The sequence below is a fragment of the Pristiophorus japonicus genome, chromosome 2, assembly GCF_044704955.1.
Source record: "Pristiophorus japonicus isolate sPriJap1 chromosome 2, sPriJap1.hap1, whole genome shotgun sequence".
Classification (NCBI taxonomy): Eukaryota; Metazoa; Chordata; class Chondrichthyes; family Pristiophoridae; genus Pristiophorus; species Pristiophorus japonicus.
The window spans coordinates 351,268,135-351,288,146 of NC_091978.1; the positions used below are offsets into that span (position 1 = coordinate 351,268,135).

At 44.6% G+C, this 20,012-nt stretch overlaps 1 protein-coding gene across 1 annotated transcript in view; it reads right to left on the reverse strand.

Moving 5' to 3' along the window:
* Window positions 1-20,012, reverse strand: part of LOC139231646 (thrombospondin type-1 domain-containing protein 4-like) — a 672,439-nt gene that overhangs the window by 556,479 nt on the left and 95,948 nt on the right. The window contains exon 3 of the mRNA XM_070862523.1: window positions 12,711-13,036. Within this exon, the coding sequence (XP_070718624.1) occupies window positions 12,711-13,036 (326 nt within the window). The remainder of the gene's footprint in view (window positions 1-12,710; window positions 13,037-20,012) is intronic.

Below are 20,012 nucleotides of genomic sequence, written 5' to 3' on the forward strand. Positions count from 1 at the left end.
GTCCTAATAGTAAGTGCATAGTTCAACTTGACATTGGAATTAGCAAAAAACAAAAAAAAAACGCTACAGAGGTGCAAGACTTCAGTAAAGCAACTTTTGTGGATATGAAGAATTCTGGAGGAGATACAATAGTAGGATTAAGACGCACTGCAGAATAAAACGTTTAATGCTATACGACAACTTTAAGACTCATTGACGTGAAATATATTACCGAGATAAGGAGAGCATAGTTGAATAATGAGGTCAGAAATAACAAAGGCTAAGAATGTTTTAAAAATACAAAAAGTATGAGAACTCCGAACCATATAAAATCAGTTGCATAAAGTTACCATGTGCTTTGCAGGTCAGAAGACAGGATAAGAAATTGGGCTTTGATTGGATAACAGAGTATTTAGAGCAATTTCCTGTAAGGCACAATTTGGGCTGAAATCTCATGGGGGAAATCAGTAATCTTTAATATTCCCAAACCAGTTGAACTGTGTTAGGAATCTATAACATATGTAGAGGTCAGTAAGACATATGTTCTGGAAGAATTCAAAGCATTCAGGCACTAAACACAGCGGAATATAGAATCATAGAATTACCCAGCATAGGAGGCCATTTGGCCCATCTTGTCTGTGTTGGCTCTTTGAAAGAACTATCCAATTGATCTCATTCCCCAGAGCCCTGCAAATTTCTCCTTGTCAAGTAATATGAAATCACTTTTGAAAGTTACTATTGAATCTGCTTCAACCAATTTTTCGGGTAGTGCTTTACGTTGCGTAAAATAGTTTTTCCTCAGTTCCTCCCTGGATTTTGTTTGACAGTTATCTTAAATCTGTGTCCTCTGGTTACCGACCCTTCTGCCAGTGGAAACAGTTTCTCCCTATCTACTCTACCAAAACCTTAGATAGAACACTATAGAGCTCAGAATTGTTGAGTAAATAGGCCTGACTCTGGTTATTATTTTTAGGAGCTCCATAAATTCAGGGGAAGCCCAAGAATGAGAGTGTAGCTCTTATAATCCTGATGCAATAAAGGAATGAGATTGGAATCAAGGAGTTGTAGTAAAAATAATATATAATAAAATAAAGTTTTGTATAGAAAGGGAGGAATTGGCTCCAGGCAGGCTGGAGTAAAATGGACTTCTGAGTCACAACTCATTGTTGATACAAAAGTAAGACTGATCGCCGTGGAAACCTGCATAACTGAGCCATATTAAAGACAATGGATGAAGGGAGTGTTAATCAATTCCTGAGTATTGGAAGAAGCCGATTGTTGATAAGCAACTGGCCCAAAGGTGTGGTCTCAATAAATGGGATAATAGAAATGACCGTCATAGAATCATAGCGCAATCATCATCATCATCATAGACAGTCCCTCGGAATCGAGGAAGACTTGCTTCCACTCTAAAAATGAGTTCTTAGGTGACTGAACAGTCCAATAAGAGAAACACAGACTCTGTCACAGGTGGGACAGACAGTGGTTGAGGGAAAGGGGGGGGGTGTGGGACTGGTTTGCCACACACTCTTTCCGCTGCCTGCGCTCGATTTCTACATGCTCTCGGCGATCAGACTCGAGGTGCTTACCGCCCTCCCGGATGCACTTCCTCCACTTGGGGCGGTCTTTTGCCAAGGACTCCCAGGTGTCGGTGGGGATGTTGCACTTTATCAGGGAGGATTTGAGGGTGTCCTTGTAACGTTTCCTCTGCCCACCTTTGGCTTGTTTGCCGTGAAGGAGTTCCGAGTAGAGCGCTTGCTTTGGGAGTCTCGTGTCAGGTATGCAAACAATGTGGCCTGTCCAGCAGAGCTGATCGAGTACATAGCACTGTACAGCACAGAAGGAAGCCATTTGGCCCATCAAGTCTGCCCCTGCTCCAGTTAGTCCCACTCTCTCGCTCTTTCCCCATATTCCTGCAACTTTTTCACCTCGCTCTGCCTCGCTGCTTCTTCAGATCACTTCCTGTGCTACAAAACTAGTTGTGGGCATCGAGACATCTACAAGAAAGACTTACATTTCTAATAGAATGTTGACCTATATTGCAAGGGGAATAGAGTATAAAAGCAGAGATGTCCTGCTACAACTGTACAGGGTATTGGGGAGGCCACACCTAGAGTACAGAGTACAGTTTTGGTCTCCTTATTTAAGGAAGAATATACTTGCATTGGAGGCAGTTCACAGAAGGTTCACTAGGTTGATTGTGATGATGAGGGGGTTGACTTATGAAGATAGGTTGAGTAGATTGTGCCTATACTCATTGGAGTTCACAAGAATGAGAGGTGATCTTATCGAAACATATAAGATAATGAGGGGGCTCGACAAGGTGGATGCAGAGGATATTTCCACTGATGGGGGAGACTAAAACTAGGGTTCATAGTCTCAGAATAAGTGCCGCCCATTTAAAACTGAGATGAGGAGGAATTTCTTCTCTCAAAGGGTTGTAAATCAATGGAATTCTCTGCCCTAGAGAGCTGTGGAGGCTGAGTCATTGATTATATTTAAGACAGAGATAGACAGATTTTTGAGCGAAAAGGGAATAAAGGGTTATGGGGAGCGGGCAGAGAAGTGGAGCTGAGTCCATGATCAGATCACCATGATCTTATTAAATGGCGGAGCAGGCTCGAGGGGTCAAATGGCCTACTCTTGCTCCTATTTCTTGTGTTGTTCTTATGTTGTATAGCGCCTTTCATGACAACCAAACGTCTCAAAGCGCTTTACAACCAATGAAATACTTTTTGAAGTGTAGTCACTGTTGTAATGTGGTAAAAGTGGCAGGTAATTTGCACACAGCAAGCTCCCACAAACAGCAGTGTGAATGACCAGATAAACTGTTTTTGTTGTGTTGATTAAGGGATAAATATTGGCCAGGTCACCAGGGAAAACTCCCCTGCTCTTTTTCGAAATAGTGCCATGGGATCTTTTACTTCCACCTGAGAGAGCAGATGGGGCCTCGGTTTAACATCTCATCCGAATGATGGCACCTCCAACAGTGCGGCGGTTCCCTCAGCACTGCACTGGAGTGTCAGCCTAGATTTTTGTGCTCAAGTGCCTGGAGTGGGACCTTCATGACTCAGAGGTGAGTGTGCTACCCACTGAGCCACTGCTGACACACTCAAGACCTCAACAAATCCCCAAAGCCTGAGCTGACCCCAAGTATATGTACAACTTTCTTTGAATGGGACAGTACAATTTAGGCCTTTTTCTCTAATAAGGACATGTATTTTGGAGTCAGAACATTTTCATTTTTTTTGCTGTGAAAGCACTTCTATATCATGTCAGAACTGTAGATATTGTTTAATTCTAGGTCCGTATGTGTCTGGTATATAATAAATGATCCTTTTCTTTTAACTTGTGGCCTGGTGAGACTTACTGTCAAGACTCACACATAAGACCACTTGGGATTCAGCAAGAGGCGTGGAGGCAAAACTACAGCAAGGAATCAACACCTTGAGGACAGGCGAAGAGGAAAGAGGAGAAAATGATCAAGAACAAGGAAAAGAAATATAAAGACAGGTCTGCAATCATTTTCAATTTAAAATACAAATATGTTGAGCTGTTAAGATTATACAGGTACAAAAGCAAAATACTCCGGATGCTGGAAATCTGAAATAAAAGCAGAAAATGCTGGAAAAATACAGGTGACTAGATTTCACAACTGCACATATCAATAAACTAAAAATCTGTCAGCATCGTGATGTATGGAGTGGATGGCAGCCTGTAGTGGGGAAAATGCTTGAAACTATCATTAAGGAAGAAATAGCGGGACATCTAGATAGGAATAGTGCAATCAAGCAGACGCAACATAGATTCATGAAGGGGAAATCATGTTTAACTAATTTACTGGAATTCTTTGAGGATATAACGAGCATGGTGGATAGAGGTGTACCGATGGATGTTCTGTATTTAGATTTCCAAAAGGCATTCGATAAGGTGCCACACAAAAGGTTACTGCAGAAGATAAAGGTACGCGGAGTCAGAGGAAATGTATTAGCATGGATAGAGAATTGGCTGGCTAACAGAAAGCAGAGAGTCGGGATAAATGGGTCCTTTTCAGGTTGGAAATCGGTGGTTAGTGGTGTGCCACAGGGATCGGTGCTGGGACCACAACTGTTTACAATATACTTAGATGACCTGGAAGAGGGGGCAGAGTGTAATGTAACAAAATTTGCAGATGACACAAAGATTAGTGGGAAAGCGGGTTGTGTAGAGGACACAGAGAGGCTGCAAAGAGATTTCGATAGGTTAAGCGAATGGGCTAAGGTTTGGCAGATGGAATACAATGTCGGAAAAAGTGAGGTCATCCACCTTGGGGAAAAAAAACAGTAAAAGGGAATATTATTTGAATGGGGAGAAATTACAACATTCTGCTGTGCAGAGGGACCTGGGGGTCCTTGTGCATGAATCCCAAAAAGTTAGTTTGCAGGTGCAGCAGGTAATCAGGAAGGCGAATGGAATGTTGGCCTTCATTGCGAGAGGGATGGAATACAAAAGCAGGGAGGTCTTGCTGCAACTGTACAGGATATTGGTGATGCCGCACCTGGAGTACTGTGTGCAGTTTTGATCGCCTTACTTAAGGAAGGATATACTAGCTTTGGAGGGGGTACAGAGACGATTCACTAGGCTGATACCGGAGATGAGGGGGTTACCTTATGATGATAGATTGAATAGACTGGGTCTTTACTCATTGGAGTTCAGAAAGATGAGGGGTGATCTTATAGAAACATTTAAAATAATGAAAGGGACAGACAAGATAGAGGCAAAGAGGTTGTTTCCACTGGTAGGGGAGACTAGAACTAGGGGGCACAGCCTCAAAATACAGGGGGAGCCAATTTAAAACCGAGTTGAGAAGGAATTTCTTCTCCCAGAGGGTTGTGAATCTATGGCATTCTCTGCCCAAGGAAGCAGTTGAGGCTAGCTCATTGAACGTATTCAAATCACAGATAGATAGATTTTTAACCAATAAGGGAATTAAGGGTTATGGGAGCGGGCGGGTAAGTAGAGCTGAGTCCACGGCCAGATCAGCCATGATCTTGTTGAATGGCGGAGCAGGCTCGAGGGGCTAGATGGCCTACTCCTGTTCCTAATTCTTATGTTCTTATGTTCTTATGTTACAGAAATGGTAAGGAGAAAAAAAGAAAATAAAGTAGAGATGTCATTAGTCTTAATCTATGATATTAGTAAAGGAACTGTGCAGCCAGATGCGTGCGATTAGATTTAATCATAGGTAGTCGAGAGGGGCAATCTGAACACCACAGTAAAATTGCATCAACAGGCTCTCAATTATATGCGGGGCAAGTTGATAAAATTTGGATGATAGAAACACTTCACCCTATTTTCCATGTTCTTCAATCAATATGGGTTCTGCAGGATGCTTCAGTAATGCTTTGTTAATGGGTAAATTTGGCTCAGGGGAAAATCTGCAGCTTGTAGACTCGGGACAAGGAGGCGTCACAAAGTCAATGAGAATTGGGAGCACATCAGGAAAACGGGTATCTCATAACAAAGGAAAAGTACAGAGGCTGAATAGAACAACAACAACAACTTATATTTATATAGTACCTTTAATGTAATAAAACGTCTCAAGGCCCAAGACAAACATAGAAACATAGAAAATTGGTGCAGGAGTAGGCCATTCGGCCCTTCGAGCCTGCACCACCATTCAATATGATCATGGCTGATCATGCAACTTCAGTACCACATTCCTGTTTTCTCTCCATACCCCTTGATCCCTTTAGCCGCAAGCGCCACATCTAACTCTCTTTTGAATATATCTAACGAACTGACCTCAACAACTTTCTGTGGTAGATAATTCCACAGGTTCACAATTCTCTGAGTGAAGAAGTTTCTCCTCATCTCAGTCCTAAATGGCTTATCCCTTACCCTTAGACTGTGACCCCTGGTTCTGGACTTCCCCAACATCGGGAACATTCTTCCTGCATCTAACCTGTCCAATCCCGTCAGAATTTTTTTTGACACCGAGCCACATAAGGAGAAATTAGGGCGATGACCAAAAGCTCAGACAAAGAGGTAGGTTTTAAGGAGTATCTTAAAGGAGGAAAGAGAAGTAGCGAGAAAGGTTTAGGCAGGTAGTTTCAGAACTTGTGGCCAAGGCAAGAGAAGGCACGGCCACCGATGGTTGAGCAGTTATAATCAGGGATGCTCAAGAGGGCAGAGTTAGAGGAGCACAGATATCTTGGGGTGGTTGTGGGGCTGGAGGAGATTATAAAGATAGGGAGGAACGAGGCCAGGGGAGGATTTCAAAACAAGGATGAGAATTTTGAAATTGAGGCGTTGCTTAACCAGGAGCCAATGTAGATCAGAGCGAGCACGGGGGTGGGGGGGGGCGGGGGGCAGTCGAGTTTTGGATGACCTCAAGTTTACATAGGGTAGAATGTGGGAGGCCAGCCAGGAGTGCGTTGGCATAGTCAAGTCCAGAGGTAACAAAAGTATGGGTGAGGGTTCCAGCAGCAGATGAGCTGAGGCAAGGGCTGAGACAGGCAATGTTACGGAGGTTCGGGATAAATGGGTCCTTTTCGGGTTGGAAATCGGTGGTTAGTGGTGTGCCACAGGGATCCGTGCTGGGACCACAACTGTTTACAATATACACAGATGACCTGGAAGAGGGGACAGAGTGTAGTGCAACAAAATTTGCAGATGACACAAAGATTAGTGGGAAAGCGGGTTGTGAGAGGACACAGAGAGGCTGCAAAGAGATTTAGATAGGTTAAGCGAATGGGCTAAGGTTTGGCAGATGGAATACAATGTCGGAAAGTGTGAGGTCATCCACCTTGGGAAAAAAAACAATAAAAGGGAATACTATTGGAATGGGGAGAAATTACAACATGCTGCGGTGCAGAGGGGTCTGGGGGTCCTTGTGCATGAATCCCAAAAAGTTAGTTTGCAGGTGCAGCAGGTAATCAGGAAGGCAAATGGAGTGTTGGCCTTCATTGCAAGAGGGATGGAGTACAAAAGCAGGGAGGTCCTTCTGCAACTGTATAGGGTATTGGTGAGGCCGAACCTGGAGTACTGCGTGCAGTTTTGGTCGCCTTACTTAAGGAAGGATATAGTGGCTTTGGAGGGGGTACAGAGACGATTCACTAGGCTGATTCCGGAGATGAGGGGGTTACCTTATGATGATAGATTTAGTAGACTGGGTCTTTACTCATTGGAGTTCAGAAGGATGAGGGGTGATCTTATAGAAACATTTAAAATAATGAAAGGGATAGACAAGATAGAGGCAGAGAGGTTGTTTCCACTGGTTGGGGAGACTAGAACTAGGGGGCACAGCCTCAAAATATGGGAGAGCCAATTTAAAACCGAGTTGAGAAGGAATTTCTTCTCCCAGAGGGTTGTGAATCTGTGGAATTCTCTGCCCAAGGAAGCAGTTGAGGCTAGCTCATTGAATGTATTCAAGTCACAGATAGATAGATTTTTAACTAATAAGGGTATTAAGGGTTCAGGGGAGCGGGCGGGTAAGTGGAGCTGAGTCCACGGCCAGATCAGCCATGATCTTGTTGAATGGCGGAGCAGGCTCGAGGGGCTAGATGGCCTACTCCTGTTCCTAATTCTTATGTTCTTATGTTCTTATGTGGGTGGAAATGAGCGGTCTTAGTTATGCTGTGGATATGTGATCGGAAGCTCATTTCAGGGTTAAATATGACACCAAGGTTGTGAACAAGGAGTTACACAACACAGGCAACATTCTTTTATGTGACTCGCTTGCTGCACTGAGATGAATCGAGCTTATGAACACTGAGGGTGGGTGATTTGAAGGAATTTGATGAATGTAGAGTGAAATTGTCAGCAAAATGTCAGTAGGGTTGGATGATGTCTTTATTGGAGCTGTGTATGGGGTCAGTGTGCCCAGGTTTAATAAATAATCTCCATTCACAGTATATTGCCACGGGAAGACAGGAGGATTGATGCTGCTAAGTCCCATTGGCAGGTTTAACTACCCCCCCACCTCGTTTCAGAAGGGCAGGCAGAGTTACAATCATCCCTATACTGCCTCAGAAGCTGGTTATGAAAAGGCACTAATGACCAAAGTACCAAATGTGATAAAAGGTGATTAATTTAATACCAAAAGACAATAATTGCCTTGAATTCATTTCTCACTCAAGTGTCAACATAGTGCAAGGGTTACTGACTCGGCCAGAAGTGCTCCTCCAGTGGCCTCAGCAATGCTGGTGGTAGGCTGCTATTGCTCATGTTGGGACCCTTGAGCTGCTCCTGACTGCCCCCCCACCACCCTCCTCTGGGAGCTGGAGCCCGAGAGGGCCTGGCTGCAGGCTGTAGCACTTCAGCTGCCACTGGGACAATTGGGTGTTGGTGCTGGAAATGACCCCGTTTTTTGGGTAGCTTCCTGTGGTATTTGGAAGTGTTGTACTCACTGTGGGGCGCACTTCCACAGGGTCCTCCAAGACTCCTGCCACACCTTCGCAGTAGATGATCCGAAACCATAAAAACACAAGAAACAGGAGCAGGAGTAGACCATTTGGCCCCTCAAGCCTCCTCCGCCCTTCAATAAGATCATGGGTGATCTGATCCTGGCCTCAACTCCACTTCCCTGCCCGCTCCCCATAACCCTTGAGTCCCTTATCATTCAAAAATCTGTCTATGTCCAACTTAAATATGACCCAGCCTCCACAGCTCTCTGGGGTAGAGAATTCCAAAGATTCATGACCCACTGAGAGAAGAAATTCCTCCTCATTTCCATTTTAAATGGACGACCCCTTATTCTGAAACTATGCCCCCTCGTTCTAGATTCCCCCACGAGGGGAAACATCCTCTCTGCATCTACCCTGTCAGAATCATATACAGAATCTTATCTTAACCCTGGAGAAATAGTCGTTTTGAGCGGTTCATTGGGGGTTCGACTGATCTCCCACCCAAGGACCTCCTTGGAAATTCTAGCCAACGCACTGGGTGGAGTTTTTATTGCTGCGGGCATCCTTTTCGAACTCCGGTTTCACGTACACAGTGCCAGTGGAGATCCTCTGTCTGAAATATGATAGTGTGTAGCCACATCTTTCCAATTTGTATGTCAAATGTAAAATTGAAATCCCTTTGTAGTGCAGTGAGCTCCGCTTGGCACCATGGGATGGGATTAATTTGCCTGGTCTGCATCTGTTGGTGCTCCTTTTGCATTTCGATGAAGTTGGGATGCAGGCGGCTTGCCTCATGCGTTTTTTTGAGGGGCAGTCCATACGTACTGAATATTACAAATCTGTTAGTAGAGGCTGGTGTGTAGTCATTGAAAGTTCATGAGTGTGTCAGTTGTATCTGGTTACAGAATAGCTGTGAAAGTAGAGCTGCATGGAAAAAAAAACCTCCCAGTAATAAACTTTTAGAAAAAGGGAAAGGCAATAAATCCCGCTATTCTTTGTAAATGGCAGGACAAAACATAACTTATCTCGCCATCGTTCTCGAATTGGCCGGTCACGGTCCCACGGAATCAGCTCTAATTCAGATATTGTGCAAGAAGATACCAGCCCAAATTTCCAAAGGGACTCAGGACAAGGAGGAGACCCAAGTGCACAAATTTGGTGGCTCATCAATGGAGCCAACCTGAAAGTACACACTTAAAGGCCGGGCGGTTGATGGTCCCTTTAAGGACCGCATGCAAGCTTTGCTCATTGGTACCTGGAATTTGTGTCAGGGTCCTACTGTTAGCGTAGGGTCAAGTCGGGTGGTTGACCTGCTAAAAAATCAAATTGCGTGTATCTATAGGTGCTCGTCAATGACGACTTGACACTAGGAAAAATCTCCCTGGGAAATACTTCAAGAACTACAAATCCACCATGGGAAGTACGGAGGAGAAGCATATCAATAACGTATTAAAAACCTTACTTCCTTTTGTCACATTTTGTTTCCAATTTTGCGCAATCATTTTGCACAGTATCAGCTGTGGCCCAATGGGTAGCACATTCGCCTCTGAGTCAGAAGGTTGTGGGTTCAAATCCCACTCCAGGGACTTGAGAACATAAATCTAGGCTGGCACTGCAGTGCTGAGGGAGTGCTGCACTGTCGGAGGTTTAGCGTCTTTCAGATGAGACAGAGACCTCAGGTGGACGTAAAAGATTCCATGGCACTATTTTGAAGAAGAGCAGGGGAGTTATCCCCGGTGTCCTAGCCAATATTTATCCCTCAATGAACATAACAAAATAGATTTTCTGGTCATTATCCCATTGCTATTTGTGGGAGCTTGCTGTGCGCAAATTGGCTGCCGCGATTCCCACATTACAACAGTGACAACACTACAAAGGTACTTCAGTGGCTGTAAAGCACTTTGTGATATCCGGTGGTTGTGAAAGACGCTATATAAATGCATGTTTTTCTTTCTCTCTATTATAAATTCCCATATAATAGGGACCTACCAATGTAAGCTAGTCACTGCTATGGTCAGATGCTCATGCTATTTGTGATACACCCGTAATGCAGCTTTGCATCTCCCAGAATCTCAGTCTGTCCTATGCACCAACCAATTCTACTTCTCTGCTTCCAAAATGTTAATAAATTTGATTTTTATCGCTAAATATTGGCCTGAATTTTACTGTACTGAGTGGCTGTCAGCACTTGCCGTTATTACTGGAAAAAACTGACAGCCACTGTGCACATGCACAGTTAAACGTGGAAATCCAGAAGTTGCTGGCAGTGATACCCTGCTCCTCCACAGGGTAAGCTGTTGCAGTCTTCACTGCTGTAATCTGCACAGAGATCACTGTGATGATGTGAACTTAGGCTAATTACCCACTATTCTCGCTCTAAAGACAGATGAAAAAATTAGGCCTTGTACAATCAGGAGTAACTGAGTTTTTTTACGGCATAGTAAGTGATAATTATTGCTTAACAATCTCTCTGGGCCTGAAATATTAATTTTACAAGTGTGGAGTCTCATTCCCCTAAGAAAATTAATGTTGCAGATTTAAAATAAAAACATTTTTAAATAGTTTTTCTGTTTTTTTTTTGTTCTTTTTCTTAATCCCATATTTATGTCTCAATCTTTATTTTGTTTCCTGTACAATGATTTAAATGTAATTTATATTTCCTGTTTTTTACTTCCTGCTTTGTATTACTTTCTGCGTGGCTCAGTGAGAATTCTTCAATCTGATTGGTTGAAGAGCCTCCCTGCTGCTCTGCCTGCTCACAGAGGCTAAGATCCCCTGCATAGGGTGGAAAATTCAAATAGATAGTGGATGACTCGAACTCTCCACTGACAAGTCCGCTAGAAGTCTGTGGGCTACCGTATGCGAGGTGAACAGCGAAACCTTCGCCACGCACAGTAATATCCAGGCCAATATCAAATTTAAATGTTATATAAAACTGAGCAGAGAATGTGCAACTTTAGAATGGAGACAGAATTACATCTGCGTACTCTGGTCCATTTTTCTCCCATCCTCTAACCCTGCTTCACCTGAAAACTTCACTTGGTCTTGACATTCCATGTGCAACACCATGGGAGATCAACTGGCATATTTTATAATCATGAATAAATGAGCAAAAGAAGAATGGTTAGGAGGAAAGAATAAATGAACAAATAAAGTACCTATTAGACCTTATGTAAGTAGTGCAAATCCATCAAGGGAGTCAGTGCAAAAAAATATACAATGTAAATCTAAGGGCGAGCCAAGAAATTAGCCACTGAGCCATGCAGAAAGTAATACAAAGCAGGAAGTAAAAAACAGGAAATATAAATTACATTTAAATCATTGTTAAGCATATTAAGCAGGTTTTGTCTTTCTGCATCAGTCAGGTGTGTAATTTTTTTACCTTGTGTCAGTCAAGTGATATATTACTTCAGACGTTTTTCTTTATTATAGTAATGGATGAACCACTTTCATATTCAGTGGGATTGTGGTAAACATTGAAAACCGCAATTAGGTACTGGACAACCCATGAGCAACGTCAATGGACATCTACTTGCAAATTCTGGCTGTTCAGCTTTGGGAGGACCCGATTCGAGGGTCCTCCAAAATTCAATCACTTTCTGGATTTGATGGGAAAGCAAAATAGGAGGTTGATCCCACACCCCTCAAAGACTGGCGTCAGAAGACTTGAGGGAGCTCTTAATCATCCACAGCCTGGAGCAGTGAAAAGCAAGGTTACTGGTTTTTCACCAGTGTGGCAAGTATATCTGCTTCAGGTAATCATCAGAAACTGCATGCTATGTCACAGACAACTTATGATCAATGTTACTTGACTGACTTGAGGAAAAAAAAAATACACATTAATTATACTAAAAGATAGAGGGCCTCATAATAAAATATCAGTTAAAAAAAAATTACCTACCACTTGACAAAACTGCTACAACAGGCAGCCAGTGGTGGAAAATCTAGACTAGATGTTAAGGTTATTCAGAAAACCTGCTGCCAAACCAGACACCAAGATAACTCTGACATTAATTCTTCATCTCACCAGTTGGGCCTTTTTTCATTTAAAAAAAAATCCTAATTTGGATAAACTTCAAACTTCATATGCACTTTTCTTTTTAAGTTTGGGGGGTACAACATAAACAGCCACTCTGGAACCTGGTCCCTGGTGAAACATTTCTATGTCTGTCTGGCTTCCAGCTATCAGAATTGCTCAGCTTTCCCTACTCCCATCTGTCGGAGATTGCCCCCCTCATCTGCTGACTGCAGATTTCAAATTGTCATTGAAGTACAAGTAGGTAATGGAGTAAAGAGCCGTAATCAAGGGTTTTCATTAGATTTGAAATAAGGAGTGGGTTTTACCTGTTGGAGATGTGATAAATCTGGTTAATGCTGGCTCCTGATAGCTTGTTGGCTGAACTCCGGTGGAGTGGGACAGAATGGCGGACTGTGGACAGTACTCGCCCAGGCGGAATGTGAAATACCCGCAGGGATTGATCTCCCGTTGCAAACTGGAATGTCGGCTGAGTCCTCTGGTTTATTTGAGGAAGACAGGGCCGTGTCTGTTGCATTACTCCGCCGCCACAAGTCCTGGTGCATGCAGACCAAGGTCCCCATTGGCCCCATGAACCTTTTGGCTGTTCTTCCGTCAATGTGTCAGCATTCCGGTGCTTCACTTGGTTCTGAACCTTTCGCAACAAAAAAAGACGGATTATCTTAAAGCATCCTCATGTTATTTTGAGAAATAGTATCACACTTACGACAATAATATGTGAATGCTGTGGTGGAATCTTACAGCACAGAAGGAGGCTATTTGGCCCTTCAGGCTTACGCTGGCTGCTTGAAAGACCTATTCACTGACTCCCATTCAACATTCTTTTCTCCGTGACCTCTTCATTGTTTTCTTTTTCAAATATTTATTGACTTCTCTTTTAAAAGCTATTTGGCATTCTGCTTCCACCACTGTTTCCGGCAGGGTATTTGATTGCATAATTGTTCGTTTGTATATATAAAAAATTCTCCTAACCTCCCTTTTGGTGATCTTAAATGTACGCCTTCGAGTTAATGACTCACAAACCTGTGGATATAATTTTTGCATATTTGTCTTATCAAAACACTCATAACTTTGAAACCTCTATTAGGACCCTCCTTAACCTTCTTTGTTCTAATGAAAAGAGTTCCAGTTTCTCTTGTCTCTCCTCATAATTGAAAGTCTCTCATCCCTGGCATACTCTTAGTAAGTATCTCCTGAACCCTCTCTATGGCCTTGATGTCCTTCCGAAAACAAGGTGATCAAAACTGGGCACAATATTCAAACAGTGGCTTAACCAATGATTCACATAGGGTTAACTCGCACTAAGTCCCATTCACCCATCACCCCTGACCCACATCCAGTTCAGCAACACCTCGATTTTAAAATTCTCATTCTTATGTTCAAATCCCTCCATGGCCTCGCCCCTTCCTATCTCTGTAACCTCCTCCAGCTCAACAACCCTCCGAGAACTCTACATTCCTTCAATTCTGGCTGATTTCCTTCGCCCTACCCTTGGCAGTCTTACCTTCAGCTGTCTAGGCGCTAAGCTCTGGAATTTCCTCCCGAAACCTTTCCAGCTCTCTCTCCGCCTTTAAAACTCTCCTTAAAACCTACCCCTTTGACCAACCTCTCTTTATGTGGCTTTGTGTCAAATTTTGTCCAATAGCACTTCTAGGAGATGCCTTGGGACATTTTACAACATTAAAAGTGCTATATAAATTTAAATTATTGTTAACATTACCTCTTTTCTTTTATGCACTATTGCCCTATTTATAAATCTAAGAACCCAGATGTGTTTTCCTCATTTCAGTAATAATAAACAGCTTTATACCTTGCATATAAATTAACGTAATTATTTATATTCGACAATATAAATAAGTTGTTCACTTTGCTTTATTTCTGGTTAAATGCAATTGCTAGTAAAGTAGAAATGTAAAAATGACAGTATAAAAAGAGGCCCTATTTGTGCCTGTACCAATTCTCGCTCTTCAACAGGAGCTGCCTGCTTCATCCGTTTATTTGTTATTACCCAATATTGCCCAAGCCTATGGGAAGTTATATTACCCAAGCCTATGGGAAGTTATATTACCCAAGCCTATGGGAAGTTATATTGCCCAAGCCTATGGGAAGTTATATTACCCAAGTCTATGGGAAGTTATATTACCCAAGCCTATGGGAAGTTATATTACCCAAGCCTATGGGAAGTTATATTGCCCAAGCCTATGGGAAGTTATATTACCCAAGCCTATGGGAAGTTATATTACCCAAGCCTATGGGAAGTTATATTACCCAAGCCTATGGGAAGTTATATTGCCCAAGCCTATGGGAAGTTATATTACCCAAGCCTATGGGAAGTTATATTGCCCAAGCCTATGGGAAGTTATATTACCCAAGCCTATGGGAAGTTATATTACCCAAGCCTATGGGAAGTTATATTACCCAAGCCTATGGGAAGTTATATTACCCAAGCCTATGGGAAGTTATATTACCCAAGCCTATGGGAAGTCTCCCAATGCTCTCCGGTTAACCTAAAATATCTACAAGTGTGCTTGGGCTTCCCTGCCAGTTCCATTATTGTATCGCACTCACAACCACAGACCTCTTCAAAATGAGACAGACTGAACAACAGGCAATGCTTGTACAGCACACACCCAGACAACCTCAGATCAGAATTAGATATTCTCAGCTCAGAAGGTAAGAGATTGGAAGTGAAAAATCAGCTACAAAGGATAAGAAGATCATGCTGCAATTAGAACATTTCATTTCTTCCTTATTTGTTAATGATCCATTAACCTTTGCAGTGACTACAGCTGTCGTGCATTCTACTGTCATTGTAATTCATGTATAAACTGACCTAAGTTGTACACCGTGAGAACACTGACCACAAGGTGGTGAACTTGTGGGAGACACTCCTAACCTGGACTTTCAGGTATAAAAGGAGAAGCTCCACGCATCTTCTTCACTTCAGTGCTGGAATAAAGGTAACTGCTCACAGAGCGACTTTCTCTCTAGTATGGGCCTCGTGTGCATTTATACTGTATAGTAAGGACATATTATTAGCGACGAGAAACGGGGATTTAAACCACGTGAGCATTGCCACTAGCAGCACAGATGAGAGGTACTGTGTTGGTGATGATTGGGACGACTTTATTGAGAGACTACAGCAAAGTTTCGCCACGAAGGAATGGCTGGGACAGGATTTGGCCGACAAATGCAGGGCTCATCTCCTGATGGTTTGTGGACCCAGGACGTACTCCCTGATGAAGGACCTTCTAGCGCCAGAGAAGCCGGCGGACAAGACATTCAAAGAGCTCAATAAGTTGATCGGGGAACACATAAACCGGCGAGCAGCATGCACATGGTGAGACACCAGTTTTACACGCACCGGCGGCGAGAAGGGCAAAGCGTTCCAGACTTCGTGGCAGACCTCCGGCAACTGGCGAGGCTATGTAAGTTCCCAGATGCATGCAGAGTGGATATGCTGCGAGACTTTTTTATTGACGGCATCGGGCACGCTGGGAAACTTTTCAGGAAACTGACTGAGACTAAAGACTTGACCCTGGAAATGGCGGCTTTGATGGCCCAGACATTTATCTCAGGGAAGGAAGAGACTAGAATGATGTTTGACAAAAATCTTGGTTTAAATGCAGCAAATGGATAAGGAGTCAACATTGTTAACACGGCACACAATTCTCCAGGCAGACATGGGTAGTCGAACCCAAAGGGGGAATTCAACAGAGGCAATGGCTAGCTGAACGGTGATTCATGCCATCGCAAGGGACAATGCGGCCAGTAATAGGGCCATCAAAACCTGTCAATGGTGCGTTTAAGGACAGTTACAGAGACAGTCAGTGACGATCGGCTGGTAATGGACCTTTTGTTTCCAACAATGGTTCATGTTGGAAGTGTGGAGGCAAACACAGCCAGAGCTTGAAGGTATCAGCAATATACCTGCAGAAATTGCAACGTCAGCGGTCACTTGGCGCATATGTGCAGGAAGCCTGCAGCAAGGTTGATGTACAAGGAGGACGGGCCCGATGTAAGCCCTACGAGGCCAAATGGACATTGGGGGAAATCGCTGGAAGCTGAAGTTCAGCGAGTTCATGTGTAGCACGTATACAGTTCATACACCAGGAAGCCACCGATAATGATGAAAGTGCTCCTCAATGGCATCTCAGTATCAATGGAGCTAGACACGAGGGCCAGCCAGTCCTTGATGAGTATCAAACAGTTGGACAAGTTGTGGGCGTCCAAGGCCAGGAGGCCAAAATTATTGCCGATTGACGCACAGCTACGGACAAATACAAAGGAGATCATTCCGGTGCTAGGCAGCGCCACGGTAGTCGTGACCCACAAAGATTCGGAGAACAGGCTGCCACTCTGGATTGTCCCGGGAGATGGTCCCGCACTGCTGGGGAGGAGTTGGCTTGCTGTCATGAACTGGAAATGGGGCGATGTCAATGCAATTTCTTCTGTGGAGCGAATATCATGCTCACAGGTCCTGGACAAATTTGACTCACTATTTCAACCCAGCATTGGCACTTTCATAGGGGCCAAGGTAGTGATTCACATAAACCCGGATGCCAGGCCAGTACACCACAAGGCCAGAGCGGTGCCGTACGTGATGCGGGAAAAGATAGAAGGTGAATTGGACCGCCTGCTGAGGGAAGGCATCATCTCGTCAGTCGAATTCAGTGACTGGGCGAACCCGATTGTGCCAGTGCTCAAGGCGGATGGGTCAGGATATGTGGTGATTACAAGGCCACCATCAATCGGCTGTCACTCCAAGACCAGTACCCGCTACCGAGAGCGGAGGACCGCTTTGCGACGTTATCCGGTGGCAAACTTTTTTCAAAATTGGACCTGACCTCAGCTTACATGACCTAGGAGCTGGCGAGTGAGTCGAAAAAGCTGACCACCATCACGACACACAAGATGTTGTTTGAGTACAACAGATGTCCGTTCGGGATTCGCTCGGCCGCCGCGATCTTTCAACGAAATATGGAAAGTCTCCTCAAGTCGATTCCAAGGATGGTGGTTTTTCAAGACGACATCCTCATCACGGTTTGCGATACTGAAGAACACCTCCACAACCTGGAGGAGGTGCTACGCAGACTGGAGCGGGTAGGGCTGCGACTGAAAAAGGCGAAGTGCATCTTCCTAGCTCCAGAGGTAGAATTCCTGGGGATGAGGGTAGCAGCAGACAGGATCAGACCTACTGCGTCCAAAACGGAAGCGATCCAGAGAGCACCCAGACCCCATAACACGACGGAGCTGCGTTTGTTCTTGGGGCTCCTGAACTATTTTGGTAACTTTCTTCCCAAATTGAGCACGCTGTTAGAGCCGCTACACGTGCTCCTACACAAAGGTCGCGAATTGGTCTGGGGGGACAGCCAGGAAAGGGCTTTTGACAGAGCACGCAATTTGTTATGCTCCAACAATCTGTAAACTCTATATGACCCATGTAAGAAACTTGTTTTAACGTGCGATGCGTCGTCCTATGTGTCGGGTGTGTGTTTCAGCATGTTAATGCCAAGGGTCAGTTACAACCAGTAGCTTATGCCTCCAGAAGTCTGTCCCAGGCAGAAAGGGGCTACGGGATGGTAGAAAAGGAAGTGCTTGCATGTGTATATGCAGTAAAAAAAATGCATCAGTACCTGTTTGGCAGGAAATTTGAGTTGGAGACAGATCACAAACTTCTAACGTCCCTTTTGACCGACAATAAGGCCATAAATGCAAATACGTTGGCCCGCATACAGAGGTGGGCACTCACGTTAGCCGCCTATGACTATACAATTCGGCACAGACCGGGCACTGAAAAACTGCGCCGATACACTCAGCAGGCTCCCATTAGCCACCACCAAGGGGGCAACCGAGCATGCTGCTGAGATGGTCATGGCTGTTGAAGCTTTCAAAAGCGAAGGCTCACCGTGACAGCCCGTCAGATCAAAGTCTGGACAAATAGAGGCCTGCTACTGTCTTTAGTCAAGAAATGTGTCCTGAATGGGGACTGGGCAGCCATGTACGGGGCATGCCCTGAGGAATTGAAACCATTTCACAGGCGCAAGGATGAACTCTCGATTCAGGCCGATTGCCTACCATGGGGAAACTGAATAGTCATGCCCCAGATGGGCAGAGAGGCATCATCCGAGAACTCCACAATGAGCACCTGGGCATTGTCATGATGAAGGCAATTATCAGATCACATGTTTGGTGGCCAGGGATAGATGCAGACCTGGAACTTTGTGTTCGCAGGTGCAACACGTGTGCCCAGCTGGGCAATGCGCCCAGGGAAGCCCCCCTTAGTCCCTGGTCCTGGCCCGCCAAGCCATGGTCACGCATCCAAGTGGACTACGCAGGTCCTTTCATGGGAAAAATGTTTTTGGTTGTAGTAGACGCCTACTCCAAATGGATCGAGTGTGACATTCTCAATTCAAGCACATCCTCTGCCACGGTAGGAAGTCTACGGGCAATGTTTGCCGCCCACGGTCTACCGGACGTCTTGGTCAGCGACACTGGCCCGTGCTTTACAAGCATTGAATTCCAGGACTTCATGGCAGGAAATGGTATCAACTATGTCAGAACGGCACCGTTCAAGCCGGCCTCAAACGGCCAGGCGGAACGAGCAGTGCAGATAATCAAACAGGGGATGCTCAGAATCCAAGGGGGTTCCCTTCAAAGCCGCTTATCACGCCTCCTGTTGGCCAATAGATCCCGACCACACTTGCTCACAGGGGTTCCACTTGCACAGCTGCTAATGAAAAGGATGCTCAAAACCAGGTTATCCCTTATACACCCCACCATGAAAGAAATTGTTGAGAGCAGGCGCCAGTCACAATGTGACTACCATGACGGGAATGCGAGGGCGCGATGTATTGATGTCAATGACCCTGTCTTTGTTCTCAACTACGCTGCAGGGCCCAAATGGCTCGCAGGCACTGTGATTGCCAAAGAGGGGAATCGGATTCTGGTAGTTAAACTTACCAATGGCCAAATCTGCCGCAAACACGTGGATCAAACAAAAAGGAGGTTCAGCAGCCCCATAGAAGAAGCAGAGGAAGAACACAATATAGAGTTCACTCCACCACAGGAACCAAGTGGAGGAGAGTCCAGTCACTGTGGGTAGTCCGGACAGGCCTGAGGCACCGCAAACAGCAGACACTCAGGCCAGCGCCCAACAACTGGAGCCCCAACTCAGTCGCTCTACAAGGGAGCGTAAACCACCAGAGAGACTTAACCTGTGATTCCAATAAAACTTTGGGGGGGAGGTGATGTCATGTATTCTACTGTCATTGTAATCCATGTATAAACTAACCTAAGTTGTACACTGTGAGAACACTGACCACTAGGTGGTGAACTTGTGGGAGACATTCCTAACCTGGACCTTCAGATATAAAAGGGGAAGCTCCACCCATCTTCTCCACTTCAGTGCTGGAATAAAGGATACTGGTCACAGAGTGACCTTCTCTCTAGTATGGGCCTCGTGTGCATTTATACTGTATAGTAAGGACATATTAACAGCAAAGTTGTGTTAAAGAATGGGAATGTTCTTATTAGACTCAATGTTAAGTCCTATCTTTTGACCTAGGCAACTTGAGGAAGACTTGCTTCCACTCTTAAAATGAGTTCTT